This window comes from Bubalus bubalis, chromosome 11 (assembly GCF_019923935.1).
Source record: "Bubalus bubalis isolate 160015118507 breed Murrah chromosome 11, NDDB_SH_1, whole genome shotgun sequence".
Taxonomy (NCBI): Eukaryota; Metazoa; Chordata; class Mammalia; order Artiodactyla; family Bovidae; genus Bubalus; species Bubalus bubalis.
The window spans coordinates 32,562,568-32,574,584 of NC_059167.1; the positions used below are offsets into that span (position 1 = coordinate 32,562,568).

Consider the following 12,017-nt stretch of genomic DNA (forward strand, 5'->3'; position numbering starts at 1 on the left):
CCTTTCTGTGAGGAGACACTTTAAGACCATGCAAATATCCTGCCCCTCATTAAAATTTCCTGTACATTTAGCATTCATTGATGACCTCTGCCCCATCTAATCTTTACTAGGATGCTTGCAACATGCTGGCTTTCCAGCAGTACTAGTCACTCCGCATTTGCCTGTTGACTCCTAGGACTTCTAAAAACCCTTCATGTTTTTCACAGCACTTAACATCATCTGAAATTGCTGTAAATTAATTTACTTTTTTCTATTATGTATACAAGGATGTAAGCTCTGTGAAAGCAAGGATTTCACCTGATACATTTACCATACTCTCTCCAAGGTTTGGAACAATACCTGGCCTATAGCAACCACTTAAGAATGAATAGAAAAAGAAAGAAAACTGTTTACCAGGCCCCTGGACTAGATGGGAGAATAGGACTACCTCATACATTTGATCCAATAAACACTTAATGGAAAACTACCATTTATGGTGCTGTGCTAGAGATCAGGTGGTGCAGAGATGAATGAAACAAGGCCATTGTCTCTTAGAAAGTTACTTTCCAGAGAAAGAGAGAGGCTATAAGGAAATAATTCTACAAGGTATGATGCAAGGGCTAAAAGTGAAATATATACCAAATAGCATAGGCCCTTCAGGGATAGAGAGTAGACCAAAAATGTTTGTTTCTAGGATGGAAAGGTGGTGAAAGAGGGCAGAGGAGGCAACAGTTCCAAATGAAGACACTGAGAAAGGCATGTGAAGGGAAATGTAGGAGACACTGGTAAGCATAGTAGGATGAGGGCTGAGAAGAAAGAGAATTATGAAGTATTTGTGGCTACAGCTGACCTGAAGAATCATTGAGCCCACCTTCATTCTTCATATAAGAATGAATGATCCTTCTTATTCCACATTCATTCCCTTGCCCACCTTCTCCTTCCCCTTCTACCTTTTCCTTTCCCCTCTACTCTCTCAAAGTGAGACCTCTTCCCTTCTTCCTATTCCTTCCCTTTCTTTCTCTGCACTTAGCCTTTTCATCTCTCAGGATTACATCTTTCTCCCTCTCCCTTTGTCAAGAGTAGAAATGAGATGGGAATCAAAGTTGTAGGTAGAAGAGTTACCTTCAAGGAGGTAAAAAGCACTATTCTTTCTTGAACCCAAAAGGGAAAAAAAAATGAAAAGATTAATGTAGAATTGTAAGAAGTTGGAGCTAGAGTAGCTATAAATGAAAGAGTAGAATTTTGGAAATACATTTGAAAGAGCAGAAGTTGGAAAAGCAAAAGCATATATTAAAAGAGAACTGAGGGGATAACATTGGGATTAAGGGTTTGGGGAAAAGGGCTAGAATAGATGTTATTTTGGAGCCAAAATCCATATGAAATTAATAAAAGTTATTACTGGGGAATAGCCAAACTTCCATTCAAGCCTCACAGCACAGTTTGCTAACAGGTTATAATTTTATAAACTGCATCAACACCATTAGAATTTCATGACCAGGAACAAAAATCAGAGAATGGGGATTAACACAGATCAAAGAGACACAGAGGTCTTGGATGGTTATAAGACAGTATTTACATGAGTTAACCATATAGATCAGGCAAAATATAGGGCCTGAGGAACAGCCAGTCAAGAGAAACAGGACTGAGTAAATGGAGGCTGCAGTACAGGTGGGAGAAAGAATACATGACTGAAGTGGCTCCAGTAACCGATACACTAACTATCTCACAACATCTGCCTCCTGTCCCATTACCCAACCCGGCCAGGTTAGTTAGGGGAAGAAAGACAAAAGTAGTAAGCTCTGTAATGAATAAGACAACTATCCCTATACTCCAAGGATCACTTATTATTCCCCAGCAATTTCTCCCACAAATGAAGTTTCTAGGGGAAAAAAAAAATCTAGAGAAGATGAAAGGAAATAAAAAGCCATCTCAGAAAACTTAGTTCCAGCTGATTAGTACTCAAATGCTCCTGAACGACATCACAGAAGTCCAAAAGTCATCCCTTCTATTCCTTAATGGAGTTGACTTTATGTCAGAAAGGGAAATGAGAGGCAGTAAGTTGAACTCCCCCTAGACCAGCAATGAGAACTCTGTCTAAAGATAATTCCCTTAAAATTTATTCTTCATAAACACTGCTCAAAACCAGTAAGAGTTGCCTAGAAAACTGCATAGTCCTAAGCACCTAAATTTTAATCTGTCACTCCCATCTCCAAACAGTATCTATGATCTCATTTGTGCTTCTAAATCACTACAGGTTTGCTTTGGTAGAACACATCTTTGAACTCTGCCATAGGCTTGCATTACATGTTTACATATGAATTACATGGTTAAAAATTTGGCCTTTATTTGACCAATGTTGTTTTTTATAGCAAAGAACAATCTTGGGAGAGTTTTCCCACTTAAAATTTTTTTTTCATGATTCTGTAATAAAGCTAGTAGTATTAAGCATACCTGGATGATGTTAGATCTTTCTTTAGAACAGGCATAGTGGAAAGGCTGAGCCCAAAGGCAAAAACTGAGGGCATGTTACATAGATAAAACCTTATTCTATATAACATCAATAATAATAGTGTTAATAGTGGTAAAAAGCAAAAGTACTATGGATAAGAAACATTAAAGTATTAATTTATTTATTATTTTTTAAATTTTTATTTAATTTCATTTTACTTTTAAACTTTACAAAATTGTATTAGTTTTGCCAAATATCAAAATGAATCCGCCACAAAAAAAAGAAAGTATTAATTTAATAAAATAAAATATGTAAGTACAATAAAAAGGAGAAAAATGTTTCTCAAGAATATATGAGGAAGGTTTCCGGGATGGACGATGAAATTATAGTGCCTTCTGCCATTTGAGTTACAGGGTTTTTTGCCATGAAATTTAACCATTTTAATATTTTTATGTGTGTTCAACATGGCCCCTAATTTTAACCCTTACTTTTAATCAGGATGCCACAGCTCATAAATGATTACTAAGCTCTTGCATTATCAGTTTCTCTTAGATTTAAAAACAAGAGAATTGCTGGCAATCCAATTCACTACAACACTCATTTGTCAACAGATAAGATTATCAATTGGAAATCATTCTGGTTAATAAGCTTCACTATATTTAGTTGTCTGATACGCAGATCAATAAAAAAATTTTGTAAAACAATCCTAGGTTATCTTAAATACAATCACTGAAGAATAAAAAAAATTGTTGTAAGTTAATTTATCTCCTTAATACTATATATAGAACTTTACCATCTCTAGCATTTTCTCACCAACGTCCTTAAAGCTCAGAACCAATGCAGATTCAATACCTATCTGTTAAAGAAGAGTGGATTACAACATGAATATTCAAAAAGAAGAGGCGTTCTGGAGACAGTCATGCCAATGATAACTAATATTTTCATAGCTTTTAATACGTGTAAGTCCTGTTCTACATGCACTACATGTCTTCAACCAAGCTATCAACCTTCTGGAATAGATACTACATTACAGATGAGAAAAGCACAGAAAGGTTAAGTATCTTGTCCAAAGTCACCAGCTAGTGAATAGCCAGCAGAGTTAGAATTTGAACTCAGGAAGTCTGAGTCCAGAGTATAAGCTCTATGCTGTAGTACTTCTAATTCTACAGTAGAACAGACATCAGCATGAACATCTGGAGTCATTAGGCAGTGTTTCACAAAGGGCGCTCCTCTTTCCTCATCAGCACGACCAGGGGTGCTAGTTTAGCATTCAGATTGCCAGGCCTAGACTCAGTCTCAGGGTTAAGCTGGGAATCTACATTTTAAATTAGAAACGCAGGAGATTAAGTCAAAATTTGAAAGACACTGTATTAAAGACTAAAACTATCGAGTGATAGTACATCCTTTAAGTATAAAAATATTACTTCTCTCTTTTAATTAATTCTGAATTGAAATAATCCAGTTTCTCTTTTATTTAGGGTACAGCTGGCTTGGTAGAGGGCTTCCCTTGAGGCTCAATTGGTAAAGAATCTGCCTGCAATGCGGGAGACCTGGATTTGATCCCTTGGGTTGGGAAGATCTCCTGGAGAAGGGAAAGGGTACCCACTCCAGTATTCTGGCCTGGAGAATCCCATGGACTGTATAGTCCATGGGGTTGCAAACACCTGGGCACAACTGAGCAACTTTCACTATCACTGTACCCATAGAGATAGAAAGTAAACTAGTAGTTGCCAGGATCTGGGGGGAGGGGAGGGTACAGAATGAATACTATTGGGTATGGGATTTCTTTTAGTGCAAAAATTTCTGGATAAAAATGAATGAACTGTACCTTATGAAAGGTAAAATTTTACAATTATCTCCATTTTAAAAATCAAGAATGAGTGAAGGAATGCTCACACTACTTCTATTTCATTTAGAGTTCAAAAATACTGCCCACTGACTAACATGTAACCCAATTTAACTTTCTCTACTTTGGGCATATTCTTGGTTGCCTGTTCCCCTTGCTTAACTAATACATCCTCAAAGAACGAAAAATTTTAGTACATAAAAGAAATCACAAAATCTTTTAGAAAAGTAAAAATGACAAGGCTATTGTACTATGGCTGTTTGTACCATGTCTACATTCAAAATTATCAACTGAAAAATGATTATAAGAAACTATTCTCATTTTCTTCTTCTTCTTTCTTTTCTTTCCCTCTCTTCTTCCTTCTATCTTTTTACTAAATGACAGAATTAAATGTTGTTTGGGGTCAAAAGCAAAATGGACTGGATCATCAAATTCAATTCAATCAACACATTGATCACTGACTGTATTTAAGCACAGTGCTCTGCGGGGAAACAAGGTCTATTACATAAATAGAAAAGCCTATCTTAACAAATAAACTACAAAACTATCCTATATATCACTTTCTCTGAAACTTTAATCAGTCTGGAGAATACAGAGTTGGTAAAGGCAGCTCTTGCCATAAACTATTAAGTCGTACAATAAATATTTATTAAGCGTTCACTCAATAAAAGGGTATAAAACAAGGAAAAGAACATCAATTTGTCCTCAAGTAGATATGGGCTTGAATTCTAGACCTTCATTTTCTAAACTGTGTGCTTTGGGAAAGTTAGTTAACCTTCATGAACTTTATCATTTCTCATATAAATGGGAATAATTACTAACTGCATGGCGTGGCATTATGAGGAATAAATGAGACAACATAAAGTGCCTGATAAAGCTTCAGTAAATGGAAACTATTGCTAAGATTATGTTCAGGGCTTCCCTAGTGCTTCAGTGGTGAAGACACCTGCCAATGCAGGAGACATGGGTTTGATCCCTGATCCAGGAAAATCCCACATGCCACCAAGCAACGAAGCACATGCACCACATTACTGAGCCTGTGCTCTAGAGCCCGGGAGCTGCCACTACTGAAGCCTGCATGCCCTAGAGCCTGTGCTCCACAACGAGAAGCCACCGCAGTGAGAAGCCCACGCACTGCAACTAGAGAGCAGCCCCCGCTCGCCGCAACTACAGAAAAACCTGGCCAGCAACAAAGACCCAGCAGAGTCAACCATAATTACATAAAACAAACAAACAAAAAAGATTACATTCAGGGCACCAAAGATCTGGAGGGTGGAGTTAAGGATGAATAAGACATTTTTGGATGGCATCACTGACTCACTGGACACGAGTTTGAGCAAGCTCCGGGAGATGGTGAAGGACAGGAAAGCCTGGCGTGCTGCAGTCCATGGGTCACAAAGAGTCAGACATGGCTGAGCAACTGCACTGAACCGAACTGAAGCCATTTTCAACTGCAGGTTCAGCAAGGACTTGGGAAAATGCAGCTGAATGCTGAATAATAAAAAGTGTCAGTTCAGTTTGGCAGTATCCTGTAGAGGAATTTTTTGTCTATGATCATGAGGGATATTGGTTTATAATCTTCTTTTCCAGTAGAGTCTTTGGCTGGTTTTGGTATCAGGGTTATGCTGGAACGAGTTCTCCCATTTTTCTGGCAGTGGGAGCTACTCTTCTAAGACTGTATCAGTGAATGAGAATCTCTCCAGTCTCCTGTCCTAGCTCCCATTCTTTCTTTTTCCAGAGGTCTATGGAGAAGAGATTCCAAGTAGCAGTGAACTACTTTTATATCAGTAGCTACCAATGGCTCTATGCTTGGCTTTTAGTAATTCATTAAAGAAAAGCTCAGTCAACATCTTTATCTGCTTGTATGGTGCTGTGACTATGTTGTGGCACAGTCTCTGTTGACACAGTTCTTGCGTCCCATCTCTCTGGAGAAGTCTGCCTTTCTGTGGACTTTAAGCTACTTGCTCTACATTATAAGCTATCTGATTGGTTCAAGAAATGCTATGATTTTATACTTTATCTGACATTTTATTATAGTTAGAAGTGACACTCTCCACCTTCCTCCTCCTACGGGGAAACAGAAACCCCACATTCAGCAACATTTTAAAGTGAATTTCTATTTTATTAATCAGTAATAGCATGCATTTGTAAAAAACACATTTACTCAGATTATACTTGTTAAACATTTGGTTACATGGATTTGGGGCAGACTTGTTAGTCTGTGCCCCTTCTTCCGGGAACACTACTAAGAGATCTATACACATGGTTTTTAAATTACTGTCATACCTTATGAGAAAAAAATCAATTAAACAAACTTTTAACTGTGATTTTAAAATTACTAAAATCAATTGTAATTCTGAGATCTATTGTAACTTAACTATATTTCAAATACAAAGGCAAAAATTTTCATTTGCACTTGTGGTTAGAAATAGCTTCCAAATATATATAAGCTTTGAATTTCCTAATTCTCACATATCTGAAGTTACAATCACTGTAGTGAGGTATAAAAGGTGCTAAGATGTAAAGGAATTAAATTCAAGACATTTGTTGGTATTGCTCAGTCGCCAAGTCATGTCTGATTCTTTGCGACCCCATGGGCCACAGCATGCCAAGCTTCCCTGTTCTTCACTATCTCCTGGAGTTTGCTCAAACTCATATCCACTGAGCCAACTCTTTGTGACCCCATGGTCTGTAGTTTGCCAGGCTCCTCTGCTGGTGGAATTCTCCATGCAAGAATACTGGAGTGGGTTGCCATTCCCTTCTCCAAGGGATCTTCCCGACCCAGGGATGGAATCCAAGTCTCCTGCATTGCAGGCAGATTCTTTACCAGGAGGGAAGCCCAATTCAATACATAATGTAAAAAAAAAAAAACCTATCTGTGATTTCCCACAAAAAAGTAACCAGATTTTGATAAATTATTGCAATTATATTAATTACTTTTAGCACTTTGATACATATTTTCTGAGCAACATATATCATCTATAAATAAGAAAACTGAAGAATGCTGTAATTTTAAACATCTTTGACAACTATTTAACCACAAAACATATACTCTAATATTTTCCCCTTGACTCTAGCAAAGCATGTTTGACTTTCTAATTTATTATTTACTATGAAGTTCTTAAAATTTTAAGAGAAAAACTACAGAAAAGTATTTTTTAAAGTGAACTATTTTAATACATCACAATAGAATTTAATTGTTCCTGGGTTCATAACAAATACATGAATTTAAATACAAATACTTCATTGGTACTGAGGAAAGCTAAGTTGCACAGTGAAAGGGGGGGAAAATGAGTTGTTAAATTATTAAAAAGCTGCTTTCACTATAAAACTGTTAGATAACTAATCAGGGCTTAGAATCAGATAAGTGATATCATGTGATCAAAAATACATTTAATGAATTCAAAGCCAAGAGTTTTACTGTTAGATTTCAAAGATATCATCTTTTGGAACTCAGATCAATTTTTCTCTTTTGTGTTAAAATCTGAAAGTAATAATCCAGGAGAGAGGAGAAATCTTGTCTTTACAGATTTCCCAAAAGCTTAGTGCTAGAATCTATGTTCTACCATTATCTTCAGTCAATTTTTAATGGATGATCACTGAAAAACTACCACTATTGCTGGTAAATGGCTTGGTTTCTACACACACACACATAAAACTACTATACATTTCAAAGTGAAATACATGATACTTCTTCCTGAAACAGCCATAATTTTGGGTTCAAGTATTCGTAGAAGAATTTATCTTCCAGAAAAGATGTGGTTTTGATAAGGTGAATTTCCTTCATTATCTTCAAGGCCCTTTGCGTATGAAAGATAGGATTGAATTCCTTCAAGGTCAGTCAAAGTCCTGAAAGCCCTAGAGGATTATTTTGGCACTCTGACTTTCCTAGTCTCTAAAACATTTGGCAATGTATCAGAGTTTTATCAGAGGAAAAAAAACCCACAAAATTTATGGGGGAAAAAAGTCTTAACTGACTATTGCCAAAGGAATCATATTCATTCAAAAAGTATTTAGTAGGGAGATATATATCAATTACAGAGTGAAACACTCGACTCCTATTTGAAATGTTCTATCTATAGCCCACTGGGTATTTATCTGCCTTGGTTAAAGCTGACATAGGCCTGCTCCCCTAACTTCTGTTTTATACTGTAACTGTGCTTCGTCACTCAGTCGCATCTGACTCTTTGTGGCCCATGGACTGTAGCCCACCAGGCTGCTCTGTCCATGGGGGTTCTCCAGGTAAGAATACTGGAATGGGTTTGCCATGCCCTCCTCAAGGGGGATCTTCCCAACACAGGGATGGAACCCAGCTCTCCTGCATTGCAGGTGGATTCCTTACCGTCTGACCCCCATGAATACTGGGGTAGGTAGCCTACCTCTTCTCCAGGGAATCTTCCCGACCCAGGAATCAAACTGGGTCTCCTGCATTGCAGGCAGATTCTTTGTATTAGATGTAAAATTAAATGAAAATAATTTTTACATGTATTAAATCCAATTATTCTAAATTCTTTCTAAATAAAACTGCATCACTAGCTAACACATTGGCTTCTTCTATTTTATTATTTTTATTGACATTAAATGTTAATTGGACATTATTTAATGACATTGTTGTAAATCAACAAAAATTTAAATATTGCCATCTTGTGGCCATTCATATTCATGAAACTGAAAACAATGTCACTTTCCTAAAGAGATTTACCTTTAAAATATTCCCAGATATATTTTCCTTATCAGCTGAGAAAAATGATCGTTTTATTACATACAACCTTCTCCAAGGAGATAAAATTCATTTATACATTTAAGAAATTATATGTTTTTTTAGAAAACTGAATTAAATATACAGTCATTGGCCATGAGTGGTAACAGAATTCAGTAGGACATCAAGGCAGTTTTGATACTATCTTAGGCATATTCCTTTGCTCGTATCTACATAGTTATGATTTAATACAATGAGGAAAGCTTTACATGCAATTTTCCATAGGGTTCTAAAATATAATATCAACATAATAACTAACATTATTGTACCATTGTTAAGTTTAAAAAAGTGGTCAGGAGGGCAAAGTTCTGAAAAGCTGGAGCAAGAAAGGAAGAGAAAACAAAGAGAAAAGTAAAAACATAAATAACACAATCTTAAGCTCTTTCTCAATTTAGGTCTTCCCCAAAATGCCAAATGCCTAGTTACCTTTGCAATTAGACTGGCATTCAATACATGAGCTAAAAAAAACCACAAATACAAAAGCAAAAAAAAAAAAAAAAAGCTACTGCTCAAAATACTCCTAACACTTTTGCAGATAGAAGAATTTTTAAACAAAAAACATCTTAATTTCTGCCAAATTTCTGCCAAATTACTGCCAAATTTCAGAATTTAAGTTATATAAAATTTAAATGACTAAGAAGCAAGAAGGCAAACAAAGCAACCTTGTAGAAACATAAAGACAACATCAAAATGCTGTGATACTGAGTCTAGAATCAGTCAGCCACATCATTTCGTAATCAAACAATACAGAAAAGTTCATTCATATGACAGCATTTAACATGAGAGTCCTTTGTTTTATAAGTTGCACCTGTTAATCAAATCACCACACAATATAAACAGCCTTTACAAAGCTCCTGAATATCCATAACTGCTGCCTTTATCATAATTTAAAACAGACAACTATGTTACAGACTTGTACATAGATAAAAGATACTGACATTCAATTGTACAAGAACCAAAAAATAAGATTAAAAGAAAAATACTACCTAAGAGTTTTTAAAATCTATTAGAAATAGCATTTACTGATAAAAAGAACTAACAAATATATACTCAAATACAGGATGAGAGTCTTAATCCCAATGGACTAAATGTGAAAAAACAAAAACAAAACCCTAGAGATAATAAGACATATAAAAGTAAAGAATTCTCATTATGTATTTGTTCAGTATCACAAGTATCAAACTACTATTACAAGAAAACTAGTCTTACCTTGCTGCTGTGAAAGTGAAATATCAGATTTATTTCTTACACGTATTAAACGACTTTGAACTGGCTTGTGTTCAACTTGCTTAACATCTTGGCCTTGCTTTTGTTGGTACTAAAGAATTAAAGACATGAAGTCATAATATCATTTTTTAAGTTACTTTTAAAAGATCTGAGCAATTATTTACATGTTTATTATATAAAATTTGAATACTATGCATGCTTTCTAAGTACCAGATGGGTAACGGAGTACATATTACAAAAGAAAAGATATTACAAATAAAATCTTTCAAAAGATTTGGATAATATACAGATTTCAAATATGCAAATAGCTTCTATTTCTTACTAGAGAATTCAGAGCTACTTATAAATCAACTATTCTAGATACATACATGATGGATTTAGACAGGATAAAAACTTAATTTGACTGTAAGTACTTCCATATAACTATTTTTGCATAAAATGAAAATCTGCATAATGTACTGCAATTTTCAAAAAGCTTTTATATATAATAACATCATTTAATTCTCACAAGTGTTGAGGTATTATTATCCTTTGTCACTCAAGAAATGTATATTCTACCATAAGCCTCATCATCTCTTTTCCTTACTACAATCTAATCAAATTTAAAATTTTCAGTGGTAAAGTTCCTTCACAATCACATATTACAAATTGTGATGAATTTAGCCATTCTTTCTTTCCTATTTTATGAGTCTAGTTATGAATGAGTCTCTAAGAACAGCTACCAAATACAATTTGACAGAAACTTAAGATGTCTCTGAACTCTTATCAAAATACAAGCAGAGAAGAATCTGAAACCTATCCACATGGACTCAAATGGAACCACTCCAGTTCTGGCAGGGACCTATTGATCTACAGGTAAGAATGAGCAGTTTCAAGCTGCAATAGTCACAACTAGCCTTACCGCTGGTCTTTTAAGTTTAGAGCCTTTGTTATGTAGGTTTCTGCCCTGAAGGAAATATTATTTTGATGTGTATTTCTAAGATGAGTACTATGACTATCTCAGGCCACTTCAACTAGAACGTTCCTATGAACCTTCCTATTGACTGCCTCCCTTAACCACAGAGTATTGTGGGGCTTCCCAGGCAACTCAGTGGTAAACAACCTGCCTACCAATACAGGAGACTCAAGAGATGCAGGTTTGATTCCTGGATCAGGAAGATCGCCTGGAGAAAGGAAGGACAACCCATTCTGGTATTCTTGCCTGGAAAATCCCGTGGACAGAGGAGCCTGGCAGGCTCTAGTCCAGGGGATCACAAAGAGGTGAGCACGCACGCATGCAGATTATGGAGCTAAACTGCTTGTATTCAAATCTGGGTAAGGCATTACCTAGCTTTGACTTTGGGTAAGTTTCTTAATGCTCAAATACCTCGATTTCCTCATTCATAAAATGGGGATGATAATAATAATTACCTCAGTAGGTTGTTGTAAGGATTAAATGAGTTAAATATGTAACAAACATAGAACAGCATCCAGCTGAGTATAAGCACTAGAAATAAGTTTATGCTATTATTATCACCAGTCTATTTTTCCTTTAATAAAGGAAATCTAAGAAATGAATTTTTTTGAAGCCATTCTAATGGTAACACGTTGCAGTTTTATTTTAAAACAGGCCAATAAATAAAGGAAAGCAATCTTTCTTTTATTTTTTAAATATCTTTATTGAGGTACAATTGATAGACAATAAACAGCATATATTTCAAGTGTGCTGCTGCTGATGCTACGTCACTTCAGCCGTGTCCGACTCTGTGCGACCCCAT

General features: G+C 35.8%; 1 protein-coding gene across 15 annotated transcripts in view; it reads right to left on the reverse strand.

Moving 5' to 3' along the window:
• KIAA0586 (KIAA0586 ortholog) overlaps positions 1 to 12,017 on the reverse strand; it is a 126,115-nt gene that overhangs the window by 19,662 nt on the left and 94,436 nt on the right. For 14 of the 15 annotated variants that reach the window (XM_044924917.2, XM_044924918.2, XM_025295454.3 and 11 more), the window contains one exon: positions 10,243 to 10,351. In XM_044924917.2, coding sequence (XP_044780852.2) covers positions 10,243 to 10,351 — 109 coding nt within the window. Of the gene's footprint in view, positions 1 to 8,791; positions 9,350 to 10,242; positions 10,352 to 12,017 lie in introns of those variants that run through there. The other variant, XM_025295455.3, reaches the window with a different exon arrangement.